Source organism: Zonotrichia leucophrys, chromosome 5 (genome assembly GCF_028769735.1).
Source record: "Zonotrichia leucophrys gambelii isolate GWCS_2022_RI chromosome 5, RI_Zleu_2.0, whole genome shotgun sequence".
In the NCBI taxonomy this organism is placed as follows: domain Eukaryota; kingdom Metazoa; phylum Chordata; class Aves; order Passeriformes; family Passerellidae; genus Zonotrichia; species Zonotrichia leucophrys.
This window is the reverse complement of record NC_088175.1, coordinates 11,820,014-11,839,726: the sequence shown is the minus strand read 5'-3', so window position 1 is coordinate 11,839,726 and position 19,713 is coordinate 11,820,014. Positions and strand designations below refer to the sequence as shown.

General features: G+C 40.2%; 1 protein-coding gene across 2 annotated transcripts in view; it reads right to left on the bottom strand.

Annotated features, from left to right (window-relative positions):
- Positions 1 to 5,881: 5,881 nt before the first annotated feature.
- The window catches only part of TTC7B (tetratricopeptide repeat domain 7B), a 117,706-nt gene continuing 103,874 nt past the window's right edge, over positions 5,882 to 19,713 (bottom strand). For both annotated transcript variants that reach the window (XM_064714576.1, XM_064714577.1), the window contains one exon: positions 5,882 to 6,881. In XM_064714576.1, coding sequence (XP_064570646.1) covers positions 6,660 to 6,881 — 222 coding nt within the window. In that variant the 3' untranslated portion in view covers positions 5,882 to 6,659. The remainder of the gene's footprint in view (positions 6,882 to 19,713) is intronic.

Sequence of the window (19,713 nt, the reverse complement as noted above, 5' to 3'; positions counted from 1 at the left end):
GCTGGGAGCTCTGAGTCTAGGCTACTGTTAGACAACAATTTACAAATTCTCATAGTTCATTTATAAGCTACAGTGAGCAAAGTCCACATTATTTCTGAACAAGAAACATCCACATAAGCATGTAGTATATTTTTGTCATACAGATTATTAGCATCACAGTTGTAATGAATGCATTTTAACTTTCCTGAGCATCTCTTATATCACCCAGTCTCTATTTTTCAAACTGTAATGTAACAAGAGACATCATTAGCATAATACATCAGGCTACTACTCACAGCAAAGGCATCTCTGCTGGGAACAGAAACCTCCCATGCTCTTTCCTATTGTGTTTCTTAGGGCAAGTGTGGTGCTCTATGGCCAGGATAGGAAAACTACTTTCCACGTGGGTGAGACACAGCTGGGAACTGCCACCCTCCTTCAGCCTTTGTTTTGATGAAAACATTGAGGGAAACAATAGTGCAGGTTCTCAACAGGCATAATCCAACCCACCTAACTGCTATCTATTTCTGAAATGGGCTCACATTGCCTCCCCACTTCCACCGCCTTCTCTGCAGTGAGAAAACCCAAAAAGTAAAGGCCATGAGCACGGTGGGCTGGCCTGGCTTGCCCTGTAGCCTCACACTAACCAGACATAACAGGAGCAAAGCAAACACAGGGACAAGGTCTCCTGTTCAACTGCAGCTGCTTGCTTTGGGTCAGGCATGAGATGAAGCTGCACCCTAACCTGGCATCCAAAACACATTTTGATTAACCCTTGCTGTTGCTGAGGCTCAGCCTTGCAGTATGTGGTCCCCCGTGTGAAGCCTCTAACCTAAAACAAGGAAAGAAGAACGTGCCAGGGTTCTCTGATGAGCACAAGATGGAAGCTGCACAAAGGTTTGTCTGCATCTGCTCCTGGGCCCTCCTGGGGGCTTTCCATAAGCCAGAGGAGCTTGTGCCCACTTCTTTTACTCCTTGGCTGTGTGTGGCTGCACGCACCATGAAACAATTGCCTCCAAACCAGTGTAATGTGATTTACTGCTCCACGTGGTGCTGCAGCCCATGCACCCCTGTGAGGGCAGGCAGGGTGGTGACCAGGAGCACCTGTCCTGGAAATGGGGCTTCCTGCAGGCTGGCCACCAGCATGGGTAACTCCTGCAGAGCAGGGGCAATGGGATCACCAAGTGGGGCTTACTCCTGAAGGACACATCTGGGAAGAAGTGATTTTAGCCTAAGAGCTTGTAGGTCCTGTGTCAATGAAGGCACTTGCTGGGCCCTTTGGGCACAGGACCTGCCCTGAAGATTGCAGGGTTCTCATTCCAGCTCACAGGAGTTAATTGTCCAAAAAGATTGCAGTATTAATAAGAAGAAAGGCAAAAAATACATTTTTGAAGGGACCCTCAAAAAACAAATTTTCAGTCAGAAGACTGCTGTTTTACTTCCAATAAAGAGCTATTTTTGCCAGACAGTCAAAAGGAAAGCAACTTGGCATGTTTTATGGCCTCTGTTGCCCCCTCCAGTCCTACATTAGTAGTTGGTGCTGTTTGGAAAACAACAATCTTAGGAAAGTCTGCACTAATAACAATGTCTCAGGCTTGTCATTTGATATATATCTGACACGAACTGGAAGTGAAAATTGGGGTCAGAATTTCCTTTTCTGGCACAACCCAAAGCCTGTTTGTAGCAGAGACAGCTTTACAGGAGCTAAAGTGAACTTGCAGAGGAACTTCCTCCCAAAACTCTGCCATAGGTGTAAGATGAACCTGAGGCACGGCTCTCTGTACCTGTGAGTACATCCATTCACATGTGTAGAAAAAACATCCACTTAAAAATTGGTAATCAAGTCCATTTTTCTCTTTGGGAGTCAACCCGGGGCTCACAGGCCGATCAGATGTTTATTCCTCAGCTGTACCCACCAGAGGGACTTCCAGCTTTACTCTCCTCACATAGGAGAGTGTTCAGCCATAGAAACAAACAGGAAAACATGCTTTTAAAGCCATGTCACTGTGGTAATAACCAAGAAATTTCCTTATTTGTCTATTGATTATTTTTTTCAAGTCAGGGCACCTTGAGTAATTTCATACTGAGGAGTGTCACATCCTTGGGAAGGCAATTCGAGAGGCAGAGAGGGAGCCAAGAGCTATTCCCAGTGAGGACAGGGGAAAAAGCTATGGAGATTTATACCTGGATGAAGTAGACAAGGGTCATCTCTCCTACAGAGATCCCTGCCTCATGTAAGGACACAAAGCAAAAGAATTCAGCACAGCAATGACACATTTCATCAACCCCTTAATGTCTAAAATAGGTTTTTACACTCAGTGCCTCCAAGGAAGTTTTCTAAGTGAAGGCACATTTAGAAAGGCCAAAGTGCTCTCCCTCCTGCCTTTGGGAGCTTTGCTGTGTGCTCCTGCAGGGCTTTGGGGACACATCCAAAGGAGCACACCTGGCAGTGCTGCACCCCGGGAGGGTCCGAAGCGGTGCCAGGGCTGGGCACCTGGTGCTCATCTGTCCCATGGCTGGGATGGAGCAGGAGCCAGCCAGAGCAGTCACATCTTTTCAAAGGACTTAGAAATGAATAGCTGCAGTTTTTTCTCTTTGAAATAGTAACTGGAGGGACAATATACCTGGGCTAAAAAGGTGCTTTAAATTGAGCACTGGAAAGGCCAGGTGACCAAGGTGGTGACAAACCAGCATATCAGCACCGTGTGTCCCTGAAATGGGGAAGAGCAAAATCTGACCAGCACTCACCCCCACATACATTCCTCTTTTCAAAAAAGCATTCTGATTTTCCTTAGGTTTAACTTCACTGTCCCACTTCTTTGAGCCCACCTGCTGGCTTTGCAAGTCTGAGAGACTTCCATCAAATTTCACACAATCAGCAATGATGGCCACACAGGACAAAAGCTGAACATTCTTTGTCTTTCCTGTTGTCCATGAGTAGAATCCTTACCAGCTGGTCTTTGTGATAATGTGGAAGCATGTGGAGTGTAACAGACCATCAGTGAGATCAGAAAAGGTAGTTTGGAAGTGATGAGGTTAAATAGATGAAACGCTGGAGAAGTGCACTTGCTCAAAGCATATTTTAGCATATAAGCTTTGTAACTTAATGCTAAATGAGAGAAAGTATGATTGTGAGAAAAACGTCATTATAACTCATAACTGAACAAACAAAGAATTAGCAAGGTAAATCTGGAACTCCAACATATCCAAGTTTCTGCTATCATTTCACAGTAGAACAGTCTACTCAGGAAAAAACAGATTTTCAAAGAAATTAAAGCAATTTTAAAAATAGCTTTGATGTTTAAAATGCATATAATTAATGACAAAATTTTTCCAAGATAGAGTTGGATTAGTTCTGCTTGGATTGTTTCTCTTGTTCCTGTGATTCTCTATCAATCATGAAAGCAAAAGTAGAAATGAAATAAATTGTGGAGTAAAAATGGTTATCTGCACCAAAATTAGAGATGAACTTTTACCAATTACTTGAATGATAAATTCTCTTATTGCAGGCACTGCAGAGTCAGACCTTTTATCAAGTGCAACAGAGATTGCTGCTACATTTTAGCATATGCTTAGTAAACCAAATGTTAATCATTTTGAATAGCACAAGCACACTGCAGAATAATGGGAGTCTCCTCTGCAACCCACTATTCCTGTCTTTAAGAAGACAGGAATTTCAGAGAAGTGTATGTAATTCCTGAAGGGCTGGAGATCTCAGCCTTCTGCAACTTGTCCCTACATTTATACAAGTGCTCCACAATGCACTTTCATAACCATTTTATTTTACTTGGCTCCCAGCCAAAGGTTAGTAAAACTCTGAGGCAAGGGAACAAGGGGTTTTCATCCCCTGACTTACCTCACTGATCATCTGAACAGTTCTTATTCCTGCCACAGGCTGGGGGAGCAAGAGGACACACAGACTGTGTGTCCACATGGAGATTTTGCCAAAGTCCAGGAGCAGCCCCCATGAGATGACAGCAACCCACAGGCACCAAGGGAACACTTCCCCAGGAGTGGCTGTGCACATGGGCATTGCTTCCTTCACTCCAGTGGCTGAAAAGCTCTGGTGGTCTGAGAGCAGATTGCAAAAGAGAGATCTCTCTGTAGAGTAGCTAAAACAGATATAAAAATATCTTGGCCTTCTTACTCAATTTTAAAAAAAGAATGCAGCTGTAAAACCTAGGAACTTGTTGTTTTAACTTGAAAACTATGTTTAAACAAGCAATGCTGTTTAATTCATATGCTGCAAGGATTTCCACTTCTGCCTGAAAATTCCTAAATGTACAGCCTTACAGAGATAATCCATTTTTAAAAATAGGTAGCTGAGGCTATTCCCAAGAGGTAGAAGCTTGTGGATTTACAGTGAAACTGATTCCAGTGCAAGAAAAAGGAAACAGATATTCAGGTTCACCTGATATGCACAACACCAGTGACAACTTCTCCACTAATAAAAGACATGACACAATTAGATTTCCACATCGGGAGTTTATCAAAAGAGGCCAGGACTTGAAATGGAATGAGAAGAATCTAAACTGAATTCTGTTACAGAATTCTCCTATTCTCTACTTTTGTCTGAAGCTCTGTTGAAAAAGACCACCTGCCTCAGATGTAGGTGCAAATTGCCTTGATAGAAAAGCTTTGATATTATAGTAAAAGGTGAGTCAATACTGAGAAGGAGCACTCCTGTGAAAGGTATCAAAAATTAACTAATGGAATTGGGACAGGAAAAGCACTCAGGAAGAACTGAATTAAACAAATAAAGGTTTTGCACTATTTTTTGGTATCATGTAATGGGTGCCAAAAGACAGCAGGGCCAGAACACAAATTACAAACTGGGACTAGAAAAGAGAACAGTTGGCAAATAGAAAAGAGAAAAAGAAAGCCAAGGACAGTAGGAAGAAAAAATGCCAAACAGGGACTTTAAATGGGAAAACAAAACTGATGTTTTTCGCAGTGAGCAAGATGACACAATTTCTACTGCCTTTAAAATAGATTTGAAAACACCACCTATTACAGGATTTCGGTCCATTTTACAGAGAACATATGGTCCAAATACCAAGCAGATACAATTTCAAAGTAGCCTCAGCCTAAGAGGCATTTGAAATGCCAGGGGGAAACTGAAGAGCTCCCCAGGTTTAAGTCTTCTGCCATTTGAAGATGCTCACTGGGAACCCACACTGCCACAGCAAGGATGCTCCATGTGTTTGAAGTGAATAAGCTCTGGTGAGGGACAAAGAACAACATTTGCTGTTGTTTTCCTGAATCATCTCTTATCCTGTGCTAAGCACTTTAAAACCACTTCTTATGACAAATCAGCCAAGTATCAAGGAGCACCCAGTCTAATGGGGAACCTGGAATTCTTCCCAGGCTCCAAATGTGCCCAACGCTGTAAATGAGAGGACACTGCTACCCCAGCTCGTGCACCCTGAACAGTCACTGCAGCAATGACTCTTCTCACACCTCCCCGAGAATCTCTGGCAAGTATCTGTCTACTAAACCAGCCAACTTTTCTTTCAAGGGACACGAAGGGCAGGAGCTGTTGAGAAAGAACTATGAGGACAGTAAAAAACCCCAAAGAATATTGTATAAATATTTAACACGCTTTTCCCAAGCACTACCAAGGTGTATGTACATGTCCATGTATTATGTAGAGGCAGTGTAATCTGGCTTCATCAAGAGCTGGAGTGGAAGGAATAAAAAAGGAATTGTGAAGATTTAAGGAAAGCTGAAATCTAAGATAACAGTACCATTGGCAAAGAGTATAGCAGCTTCTTTTCTCTAGACTGGCCTCAGAATATTTCATTTTGGTGTTGTTCATCTTCAAGGCCAGCCAGCCACCTCATAAAAATGCATTCACAAGTCATCTATTTCTCCCAGATTCTTAACCAAGACACAGGAAAGGTTCCATTTAAAAATCATTTTATTATTAACATAATCTTCCCATTAAGCCAAGTCTGGGTTCATGTATAAGGAATGTCGGTAAATATTCCATTTGAGGCTTCTTTTTACATATTTCCATTGATAAATAAACTCTGAATTCACATAAAAAAGTTAAACTTAAATAACTAATATATTTTTTTTGTAACAGGCATACATTGGTAAAATATAAATATTCTTGTACTCAGCCTTTGCTCTAGATAACAGTTAGCCACACATCACAGTTATTAACAACTAAAAACAAGAACTCAACTGATTTTCTGGCCTGGACTAAAATAGAGATGGAAACAGAAAATTCACATTTTGACTTTGGGCCAAAAGAGGTTGAGAGGCAGGAAGAGAACAGTTTTATTAACAGCCTTGTTAAAAATAGTCTGCTCTGCCACTGAATCTTAACTTATTCTACAATTGGTAGTTGATTCCATTATAATTTTATGTAACACTCAAGTTTCACTAACAAAATATGGCACATCATCCATGAACAATATAACGATGTTTTAAAACTACCAGGGCAAAACTGCAGGCAATAAGAGTGATTTGGCTCTGGCTCACCACTCTGTCCTCTCAGCCTGACATCAACATATGGTGGCACCTCCCTGCTTTGGCCACTTTCCCACAAAAGAGTGGAGTTTGTTACCTGTAGCTCTCAAGTTTCTCCAACTAACCATTTACCAGGCAGTCTCACACAGTGGGTTTGCTCACCCAGAAGTCAAGACCAAAAATCTGTTGATGGAGAGGCCCTCTCACAGGACCCTGGGGATGATGGTGAAAGGGACCACAGGGCTGCTGGCCTCGAGCTCCAGTGCCGTCAGGAAGCATTCGGTGGCGGCATCGTCATTGCCCTGGGCCTGCAGCACCTCTCCCAGGCTGTTCCACACCTCGTGGGCTGTGGAGTTCACCTGCACAGCATCTCTGAGAATCTTCTCTGCCAAGCTGTAGCGCCCAAGCTGGTGAAGGATCAGAGCCTGCAAGAAAACAAAGGGGAAATGGTTGAGAATGGCCAGGAGGGCTTTCCTGAAGCTCAAACAAGGTCACGGCAGTGAAATAAGGGTAGGCAGCACTTGGGCTCAAAGTGTTAGACTATGTAATTTTTATTTATTTTTTAAATTTAAGAAAAGAAATTACCTGATGCAGGACTGGAGCAAGCTACTCCACACCAACAAAGTCAAGTGGCTTTGGACAAGAAACAAAGACTAAATTACAAAAACTCCACCGATTTGCCAAGAAGCAGGAAGTACCTGGGCTTTTGTGCAAGCTCCTGTTATCTGAAGTCCTAAGGTGTGTGCCCTGAAGTTTTCACACCCTCCCTGTGCATCTCAGCACCCAGCTCATGCCCTATAACACCTGAGACCTACACAGCACAGCAGCACTCAGAAATGGCTGTAGCAAGACTGAGTTCAGCTCAATGGGCAACAACCACTGTACTCGGTTTAACCTGTGCAACAGGAGCAGGGACTGATATTGCCCCAGTGATGCACAAAGGACCAGCAGGCACAGAACCTCCTCATGAGCACACTTGTTACAGATCCTCTATCTTCCTCTGTGAGATGGGATCCAATTCAACACTACACAATCCAGGGCATGTCCAAAGCCACTAGGATATGGGTGAATGAGGCCATGGAAATCTCCATCCCTCCCATTCAGCTATGTTACTGTGCCAGAAAAGTCATGGAATGACCCAGTAAGAGAGCTTTACTTTGGGATTATAATAATCCTAACAATATTATGCATTTTCACATTGTGATTCTGTATTGCAAAACACATATGGAGCACAAATCTTTGCTTTGCAGAGAGGTGTCCCAATTACATGCTTACAGAGGCCTTGTGCCTTCTGCCCTCCCAGCCCCCACTCCTTGGACCACAATTTCTTTTATCTCTGTGTACATCTGTCCCTCAAATCCTTATTAACCTAAGCACTGCTGATTAGAAAGTACTGACATTCTATGCAGCCCCTGAATTATCCACCATACATTTCTGGAATTGTGCCCACCTGGCTGAGTTTCAGCTTGGGAAGACTGTTAACTCCATCCTACAGAACAACTGAGCACACCCTGCTCTGTAGAACATAAAGAGTGCTGTACAGTATTGGCAAGTGAATAAATAAATGCAATGCAGGCTAATTTCTATCAGCTTGCAGATGTTTTCACATAAAGGTGCTAGAGGGCTTTTCTGAGCTGTCAATTGAGTCAGCATTTTCAGAGCAAGTGAACAGTACTTCCAATAAAAAACCTGGATAACTCTCAGGGTCAGAGCTTTTTTCCCCTGCAGTGAAGTGATTGGCAGTGACTGGTAGGTATCAGATGTGAAACTACAAACAATGAAGAAAGAAGATGGAACACACAAAGCTAGTGTTGCTGCAATGTACCTAACCTTAATAAAATTTAAGTGTTATTTGTCAAGATAAGAAAATTTTCATAAGCCTTGCTTTTTTGGTGTGCAGATATGTACATTTTATACCAATTAAACATGTGAATTATTTGAATATTGCTAATACCTTTTTTTCTTAAATATGCCAGGCCATTTTCCCTGCCTGCTAAGGATATAAACTGTTCTTTTCCAGACCAAAGAAAAAAACAAATTTTGCAGATATAAGCCTGTTCGTAGGACGAGACACATATTACATCACATCTGCCCTAATGTGTATGGCAAAAAGGATAGCTGAGATTTTCCAGGTGATGGAACTAGAGCAAATACTGGCAGTTTACCTGCTTTTACACTTTCCTAAGAATAAAAGCATTAGTGCTGAAATTAGCATTTAGCAGTAGTGAAGGAACCGCTCTTGCACGGGCAATGAGGTTGCAGGCTGTCCCCTCATGTTTTGAGGACACAGCTCCTGAAAGTCAGCCTTTCACTGGTGCCTCAGCCTGGGATGGGATGAAGGCTCCTGCTCAGGTGGTAGCCCTGGGACAACAAGCTTTGCTTCCCAAGAGCCAACAGAAAATTAGACTTGTTTCATGCAGAGCATTGAAAGGATAGTGACATTTGATCACTGTAGTTGTGGGCTGAACTCAAATAAGTGATCTAGAGAAAGAACGCAAAACACCCTCTGATTCATGAACTCTCTCAGAATGATGGTCAAATGTCATGCACTGTTAAGTGTCCAGTTTGTAAATCCCCTTCCCAGAGGACTTCATTACAATTCTGAGGCACAGAACATTTCAAATTGTTCGCAGTCCTTGTCTGACTGTGTTCTATTAAGCATTACACACCACAGGCAGAAGGAGCAGGCATGTCTAGCACACAGCAATATCCTTTGGTGACCTCACACCAACACTCATCCAAGAAAGCTAACTTCAGTTTACCAGTTGTCAGCATACAATTACTTTCTGCATTAACTCTTCAGGAAAAAACCTGATCCACTAAAACCAACAACAACAACAAAACCCACCCAACTAACCCCCTTCCCAAACCAAAACTCCTCTAAGATTTTCCAGAAATTATCAAATTTATATTATTATTAATTATTTATATTATTATTTAAATTATATTATATATTATTTAAATTATATTATTTAAATTATATTATATATTATTTATTATTTAAATATACACAGTCCTTCACTGTGTATATTCCTCTACCTTCTAACTGGAAATCTCAAAGCTACCAGTTCGGGCCTTCACCTATTTAAGAGCAGATGTACAGACAACATTTATTTGCAGAATAATGTTAAGTCTTTTGCTTTATGGCTGAAGATGGGCCTGAAAAACACATCAGTTCTGCAGAAACACAGAGGGGTACTTAAGTGACATATGGTTCACACCTTTAGACTTGGCATGTTACCTTAAAACCTAAGCAGAATGCCTTTTCTGTATATCCTCTCTATAAATCTTTAAAAAGACAAAATATGAGAGGGATTCTGGAACCTGAATCAATTTTAAAAAGTGCTATATAATTATTTGTGCAAATAAGAAGATCCAGTCAACAAAATATAATAAAACCAGTAAGTTCCTAAGGCAACCTATTTGTTGTTTGTAAATTTTAGAATGCTGCAGTACTTGACAGAGGTGTTTAAGACAACTGTTGGCATCTGCAGGAGAAAGCAGGATCTTTCCTGCTACTGCATCTCTTTCACATGAAAGAACAATAAATGTATGACATTTGCTTCTAACACAGTTATAAAAGCCTCTAATGTGTGCAAACCTCTTCATTTTGCAGCTCAGTACAAATGTTGCTTACTACTTTACTCCATGTTTGGTTTGCTGAGAATTTGGGGGTTCCTTTGAGGTTGATTTTTTTTCCTGTCAAATCACTGATCTCCCCTAAGTGTGTTAAGGCTTTCACTTTCTCTATGGTTAGGATGTCTGTATGTTGTAAACTCTCTATGCGAACCTTATTTTTGTTTTAGCCAGTTCTACATTGCAGGGGTGGATTTTGTAACTCAAAAGACTCCAAGAGAGAACTCTAATGAGAAATGGCACAGGCAGAAAGTGAAGAGAATCTCTGAAGAAACAAAGAGACTTTTTTAAGCCATCATCACAACCAATGAAACCAGTGCAGTCCGCTGATATTTATACCAGTCACTTTGAATAATCAACAGTACTCAAAGATCTGTGGAGTTCAGATGCTCTCTGCCCAAGGAAAGGTCAACAGCCCTTTACAGTGCCCAGCCAGAGCTGGGGGTAAAAGGGACTTTGCAATTCTGAGAGCCTCCAGGGCCTCGCCAAAGGGGCTTTCCAAAACAGCAACACTATGAAACTGCGTGCTGCCCCAACAGGGAGGTGCTGCTGTCACCACAGACAGGTTCTATGCAAACTTCACGTCCTAACAGAACAAAACCCTCTAGGAATTGATCAAAATGGGGAGGAAAGGGCTTCCAACTTTTGCCACAGGTTATTTTCAAGATCTTGACAATTCTTTCCTCACCCAGTCTGGAGTCACAAAGTCTCCCTCTTGCTGGGCAATGATTTTACATGTGTTTCCTCCCTCTGCCATTGCATTTACACTTCATTTTACATTGCCCCACATACAAAACTGCTATTCTTTGCTTATTTCACCCAAACATCTCTTCAAGGACTGTTTTTTAAAATGCTCAGTCAAACAGGGTCTGTTTGTTCATTAGACAAATGTAAGCATCTTTTAAAAGGAAAACATTCAGATTAATTTGGATTTTCAAGTGGAGCATTACAGTCTTGAAATAAAATTTCCAGTTAGAAAATGCACTATTTTTTATTAATAAAATATCATGATTCAGAACCCAAACAACATCATGTAATAAGCAATTCTATAAAGTCATAATTGCTTAAATAAGCATGTAGTGTATTCTTCACTACTAAGGTATCTGTTTTCTGCAGAAGGGCTTTCTCTCTTTGCAAATTAACCTGTCATAATGATTAACAAACAGTCAATGCAAAACACATATCTAGACAAATAAACATAGGACTAAAATTCTGTAAATAACTAATTTTTCATTTTGAAAAACAGCTATTAAAAGAACTATTAACACCAGCCATGTACCGCAGTCTACTAAGGCGACTTTTTTATTTGCTTCTAGGCAAACAAGAAGCAAACGTAAATTTTTTATTTTCCATGGAACTGACATTGAAAAAATTACAGTCACAGTTATTGCCCATCATATGTCTCATCAACCCAGAGCTTTATCATAAAGTGCTAAACTATATTTGCATTAATTGATAAATAAAGGGGTAGAAAGGTAACACAAAAATCACTGTGGTTTCTTCAGCATAACCAAAAAGTCTGCCTCAAGAGAGCAGGAGATTTCCTTAAGCTTCAGCTGTCTGACTACTTCTCCACTGTGCCTGAAAATAAACTGCTCTCAGCCTCAACAGAAGCACCACTTGAGATTTTTACCTTTATTTACTTGATATCAAGAGGAATATTTTCATTTTCTCTGAGAAAAATATAGACTAGAAGTGGGACATGTTCTCAAATGCAAAGAAATTTATTTAAAAGTGAGAAAAAGGACCGTGTGTTCATTTGCACTCTTGCCTTTTTCAGGGAGGCAGAGAAGAGACCTGGGAAATGGGAGAAATGGACAGAACAAGAAATGTGGCTGATTTAACACACAAAAAAGTGCCAGAGATTCTCACCATGGTTAAGAAATGCAGTCTGTTGACCTACAGAAGTCTCAACTATGGAGATTTGAGTAGTACCAGATATGATATTCATACTAATTTATTCCTGGCAGATCTGTTACATGACTTGTTTGCTAAAAAGCTTCCTATACTTGTATGATACAAATTTTATTTAGCTAAAAAATAGCCCTCAGATCTAAAAGTTTGCCTTGTAAAAACAATACCTATAAGAAAACATTATAAGCATATGAAAATAAAAAGTTGACTGATTTTGCTTTTAACGATAAGGGCAGGGAGACAGAAGAACAGTGGCCTGTTTTGCTGATGATTTGCTGAAGCCCAATAAGCTAACAGCTGATCATGTATAAGCAGACAGAGCTATTCAGATGTGGAAAACAATGATTTTTAAAAGCTACAAAAGATTTAAAGAACTCACTACATCCAACTTCACAATAATATCCCTGTTCACTATCTTACTGTTTTAAAGTGGGTCCCAGCCTAAGAGACAATCAACTTTAAGCTGTGAGATATCAGAAGGACATGCTAGAAACATCCCCTTCCTATCTAAAAACTTAAAAATCAGGGATTATGACCATAAATAGTTACAAAACTTAATGTGCAATGTATGCATTGCAAATCCATATGCAGTGTAATTTTAGCATCAAAAAACTGCCCCTTGTTACATGCTGCTTTTTCAGCCTATTTTGCAAGTGTTAAGGTGGCTGCTATTTTTAAACAAATCTATCAAACTTGAAGGTTTACCAGAGACTTGACAGTGTTATGCTATAATAATGAAACAGAAGTGTTAGTGAGACAAAATGAGAAGAATTTGCCACGATATATGGAAAAACAAGTAAAATTCTACAGCTGATGCTTTCCAATCCCTGCGATAAAAATACGCATTTTAAATGTATTTAAATTATCAATATTTTACACTTACACAGAGTGAAACAGAACATTATTTATATACTGTGCTTGCCTATTTTCATTTTAGCTGATGACTTTGTGCTGAAACATGTCCATCTAGTCAAAGTATGACTTTGCATAAGAAATCATTTATAAACTCCTTTCAAAGGCACATGCATGTTGAGTCATTGTGCATAATTATTTTCTGCAAGTACGAAGAGATTGTGACACAGTACATCAGTTAGAAATAAACCATTCCATCAGAAGAATGATGAATAAACATAGCTCTGTATCTGCAGACACAGGTTGCATTTTAATGCAGAGATTTTGAAGGGTGGTGACCACATTATAAGCTTTAAAACCAACTGGATTGGCAACACTACACTTACTTTACAAGTAAAGGTGATAATACCGTTTTTTTAAACTAGAAAAGAAACTGCAACATGTATATTATATAGATAACACATTATATATATAACTTGTCTTCCAAAATGCAGAATAAAAACTACTTATCTTATTTTCTCTAACAAGGCAAATTCTTTTGAAAAATAAAAAGCATATTTCTTCAAATATGGTCTAGATAAAACTTCCTAGCAGCTCAGTATGGATTTTCTTTTTTAAATGAGAACAACCAGCTAATAATACTACATTTGATCACTCACTAAACCAAACAAAGCAGCTGATGAACAAACCTGAGCCTTGAGCCAACCCTTTTGGTCAGAGCCTATCCCAGATCATCACCTGTGCCTCATGTCCCTCTCTGTCCCACCCCACCCTCTGCGCGCTCTGTGGCCCCCCTGGAGCCCCAGTTTGTTATTTCTCTGCCCTTCCCCCAGTGCTAACATACCCTCTAAGGTATCCAATTGCTTTCCCTGCTGCAAAACACTTGTTGCTAGGAGAAAACCTACTGCTTGGCAACAGATTTTTAAAACAACAACTTTGGCTTTGTTACTCACTGAACTTCTCATCACCAGCATGAAATAACGAACCCATGTGGTTGGGAGTGCATCTCTGTGCTTGTAGCTCCCTTGGAAATGACTGACCCCTTCCCACAAGGATGTGATTGCCTTTTAGTTCCCTACTGCTCACAGCCCAGAATGCAGGAAGGTTCAACACTGAAGGCTGTTTTTAAAAACCTGCTGATTGCAGTCATCCACTGAGAGGGAAGCCCCTGGGGGGACTTCTTTTCCTACTAAGACAACATATTCCTGCAATAATCTGCTGTAATTGTGATTTACCCCTTATGTGAATGTCCTATCAGCTTTTAAAAAATAGCATGACTACCAGGCTACACTGCAAGAACTAATTTGACTATAGCAAGCACACTGGAAACAATAAAACACCTTATGATAAAATGAAGCAGCTAGTGACTCAGAGCTCATTTAACTTTTTACCTCCATCTGAAAATTACACTGAGGGCCTTATTTAATACGCTGTGGCTACCATCATAGTAAGCCCACAATGGTTCTCCCTTCAGAAGTCAGATGGCTACAGCTGTGGCAAGTACTGCATCACCACTGGCATCAGGGAATAATTAACCATAGCCTTAGCCTCAGATTATGGCCAGTCCTAAATTTGGAGTATTTGTCACCTGGTGCAAATGTTTTACATTTTGTCCCAGGTGTGACACCATGAGGTGGCACTGAAGTGTGTGTAGGTCTCTGGATCACCTCCCTCCATTTGGCACCACTGCATCTTCCCTTCCCCCCTCCCAGCACTGAAACCACATCATTGTCTTCTCAGCTTTCCCCCAAACCAGAAATGAGGGTTTCCCAGATGTACCAAATACTGTGATGCACTGTGATGAAAAGGGATGCAGGAGATCACAGCTTCACACAGTGCTGTTTATGAAATGGGCCCATAGCCATTTCTGTATTTTGGTATGTTCTTGTCTTTCGTGATTCATACCCCACCTCTTCCCCTATGTAGACAGCTCATAGATACCAACACATCCCAGAGAGCTCCCTACAGAAATCCTGCCACGTTATCAGTCTCATCTGTAGCTGTATTTCAACACTGCCTGGGTTCAAAGCAAGGCCAAGTTTACCACTTGTGCTCCATACAGAGACTCCAAAGCACTGTTTGTTATTGGTGCCATTATTTTTCCAGTATTGAGTCAAAGGGTCAGAAGCATAGCAAACTGTATTTATGTTATTTAAAACCTAGGAGTAACACAGAAGTTTCAATATACAAAGGAGGAAAAAAACCTCCAAATCCTCCAAAAATTATACGACTGCCAAATAGGATAAACAGACCGAGTTTTTTGAAGTGATGAGCCTCAAAGTCACCCCACTGAGTCAATATTCAATTCTTTGAGCAAAAGCTGGATTTTTCACAAGAAATGAGGATACCAGGAATTCAGGGTCCTTACTCAACTGCTAAAACTAGTTTGGAACTCCTGAAGGTTCCTGGTTTTGAAAGCTTGTGTTCCATGCAAAACTATTATAATGTGAAGAAATTAATGGTTTTTTCTGTCCTTTAGTCAATTAGAGATAGAATTAAAGAATAAATAATTAGAAACAGCAAGCAGTGACTTTTTAAGAAGCTGATTTTCATTAATGACAGTTCTATACAACCACATTGAACACACTGCATTGTATGTGGCTTCTGAAAATAATAATTAGAAAAATTGATCAAATGTTTTAATGAAGAAATCAATCTGAAGTCAGGGGAATAGTTTGTGCATCAAAGAAAAGCAGAGTTGCAGATCAAGTACTAGGCTCTGTGAGTAAAATTTATAATTAATAGAACTGTCAGAGTCCAAATTGAGCTTTGGAGATCTTTCACCAGATTGCCACTGTACTGAAAGCCAGCACTTGTAGTCCATCAGTACTACAGAAACTAGCACTTACTTGTCTGAACTTTTGAGACTATGGAAAAGGAATCAGAAGAGAATAATATTCTTCTGAAGTACCTTTTTGCATTTATGCATGTCCATTTCTCTCAAATATTCTGAAAAATGCTGTATTAAATATTCAAAGTCAGAACTGCGCTATTAGATAAAAGATGACCAATCTTTTCATTACTAAAATAAAACAGAAATTCTCAGATTAAAGCACATCATTCATTTTTTTATTCCTTTTCCCCTTAGCCAAAGAGAATTCTGCATATAAAAATATGTACATACATATGTTATAACTATGACTAATATCACTGTTTCAAAAGTGTTATGACACCACAGCAGCACTTACTACACTGGCACTGCAGTAACCTCTAAGAAAAAGAGGTTATTTTTAATACAGCATTAATAAATATATATGTTTATAGCATCCCCAGGAAACAGACCACTTCCTCCCCCACAAAGCAGATGTGAAGTGCCATCTGCTGCTCGGGCTGAGCACACTCTGCAAGGGCATCCTCATGGCAGTGTGCACAACCCTCCCAGCAGGGGAGGGAATGCACCCCTCTCTGAGAGGCAAGGCAGAAGCTGTAGGTAGCTGCTAACCTGCCAGTCTGCCAGGACAGCTGCCAGCAGAGTCTCCTTTAAGGGACAGCTATTTTCAGTGTGAAAGGAGGGCCCACACCGTCCCATCTGTGCACCATCAGGCACAGGTCAGAAGAGCCAGAGCCTAACCATTGGCTAAGAAAGGGCTTCTAGCACTTCCAGAAAAATCAAACAAATGCTTCCCTATATATTCACTTACCCTGCACAAAATTGGAAGTTGAACATACTGAAAAATCTACAGAAAAAAGCTTCTGAGCTTTTTTCTACAACTAAAGAGAGAAGCCAAACAGAAGTATTTTGGGGAAATATTATTAAAGAGCTAAGAATAACATCAATGTACCTCAACAAGTCAGCTTTTGCTAGTACTGATGTGGAAGCAAACACATTACTGTAACTGAAGCATCACCTAAGTTTTATAATTAAATTCCATATAAGCCTATCACATTTTCTCTCAACACTTTTTTGTGGATTAATTGTTAATTTTTTATCTAAAACTTGCAAAAGTAAGGTATTTTCCATTTAATCAACATCAGATCAGAAGAGTCCTCTTAGGTCACTCAATTCTATCTCCTGTTGTTACGGATAACCTTACACCAAGATTTCTTGCTCCACATTTTTTAGCTAGGAATCCTCTTCATATGATCTCCAGAAATTTTTCCCTAGCTAGTTTGTTTTCATTTGCTCCCATGCCAATGCCACTTAGCCTTATTTGGATCATGCATATTCCTCCCATGTTTACAAGGATCATACATTATTATTAAAGTTTCCTACTCCTCCCAGAAAGTGCTGCAGACATTTCCAGTGCCACAGTGCCGTGCAGTCACCTCTGCACTGACCAAACCACACACTGGGTTTGCCATCCAGCCACATCACTCAGGATCACAAGAGAATCCCAGCCCCAGCCTGGGAGGAACCAAAGGGAAACCTCTGCCTTAGTGCACACTGAGGCTTTATTTTCCCTGCTGACCAGCCCCAGCTGGTTCCACTGGGCATGGCAGCCTCTGTTCTGGGTACATAAAGCAACCAGTGGAGCACAAACACCACCATTCCACAAGGGAAGGAGAATCTGTAGGCTTACAAAACTAAAGGTGAAACTGCACTCTTGACAAGATCATGATGCTGATAATGGAGAAGAGATGATGTCTCATGTTGTGCCGGCCAACTCATGAACAATTGAGATGCATCTCTGATCAAGTACTACCCCAGCTCTTTGTCCTCCCCAGTCATTTCCATACTCAATCTTGCTCTTGCATTTCTGAAAATTATTTTATTTCTTTCACTGAAGAGTGCCCAAGTCTCACTTTTAGTCAAACTTTGCCTTGGTCATGCAACTCTTCTCACTGAGTAGAGGTACTGCATAAACTATTCTAAAATTTTCTGTTAACAAATCCAGTAATATTCAGTGAAGCCTCAGTTATTTCATCCACTAGTTCTTCCAGAATTCTGGTCAACTCCTCCGTACTCTTCCACTTCCAAGCAAGTTCTTGCCATCATTTCCATACTTTCATTTCAACTGCTAATTTTACCTTTGCCATCCATGATGAATATCACATTCCTGTTGAAGACTGAGACAAAATATGACTTGCAGTTATGGATTTTTGTAAGTGGATATCCATCACTGTTCTGATTGACACTGCATGTTAAATCATATTCTGTGGTTGGTTTATGGCTCTTGAAATACATTTTTCAGACTGTATAATAAATTAGTGCACAAGGTTGGAATCTGCAGAGAAAATGTAATTCCAAATGCAGTTTCTTCTTTAGTCCTCTCCTTTGGTTTAATATTCTCAGCTGATAGGCAGCTGGAATAAACTGGAGCCCTGCTTCCCCAAGTGTAAGAGCCTTGTCCATTTGAGTCACTTTTCTAGTTCACTGGAGCAGAGTTGGCAGGAAGAACAAGAGTGACAGAAAAGGCACTCCCCCACAAAGCTAGGATTTGATGAGAGTAAGCAAACTGGGAAGTTAGTGCTCTCTGAGTAAAGAGCTGAAATGCAGAGTAGCAGCTTCCACTTTTCAAGGAAGGGATTTTCATGGCATAAGAACTACACAGCATGGGTTTGGTGGGGAAGGTGGGAATTCTGGAATTTAAGTGAGCTGCTGAGTCTGAGGTGAGATACAAACATTTCCTACCAGTTATTGTGTTAAGCAATGGATTTATCTTCACAAAAACATTCAGATATAAATCTTATATTAAATAAAATGTAATCCACAGGGCAGATAGACCACACCTACTACTAACACATCCCTAAAGTTTCGAAGCTTAGACTTTGATTCTGCAGCAAATGAGGTGAGTTTGGATGGCCAAACTAAAGCTACCTCATTTATTTTCCAGAGATCACCAGCTGCTCGTACTATCATATCACAATTTTAAAGGAAATGAAGTTTGACATGTCAATTACTTTAATAGCTCTGACAGCATTTCATACTTATATCAGAACCAGTTATTTCTGGCAACTGTAACCTACCAACTTGTGGCTAGGCATTCAGTTAATATAACAAAGCATCATCACCGACTGCCTTTGTGTCATTGCATTTCATAGCCCTCTGCTAAATCTTTGGGTCCATGACCCTCACAAAGCCATCTGTTCCAACACTAGTGTGGCTATCACTTTCTCAAATGGTCATAAATTAAAATCCAGACAGAATCCCAAAGAAGCTTTTGTCAGCTGTCAGGACAAACTGTAACAAGGACCATGGAAAAATGGAAATTGAAATGACTTTGCAGCTGACAGAGGTTCACCTGCTCATCTTTTGAACATTTGTAAACACATGACAATATCTGCCTTAATTTGTTACTTGCACCCATTTAGAAAATAAGGTTGTTTTGTTTTTAAATGAGAGTATGTACTTTTAAAACTGTGTCTTTATTTTAAAATACTTATTTTAAGGTAGCAAAACCCACTTACCATCAGGGACATTTTAATTCAGAAGCCAGGGCAAAATCCATTCTTTTAGTAGGTCAGATCACTTCTGATGGATGGCAAATATTCTTAGATGGCAAACATTCTTCCAAAGTGCTACCTAACACCATCTTCGTCCACGTAGATTTAGAGCTTTGAAATCATTTTCACACGGCATATTGTACAGAAGAAATGTTGAATCCACATGATCTTTTTGTTATTTCTATAACCCTCTACAGATAAGGTCTTTACATCACACATAATTCACTCTTTCACCTAAACATATTATGCAATGCCGGAATACAGCTAACTAAGCTAATGTAGCACAATACATTCTGCTATGTTCTGGAATAATTTTAAACCATCAACTTTTAACAGCACTGACTGCAGTGAAGCCTGGCTTGGGTTTCTAATGACTGTGTCTTACTTTGCTGCAGCAGAGAATTTACTAACACTCTTGTCCGTTTGCTCATACCTAATAAAAATCTGAAATAATGAAAAAGTCTTGGTAGT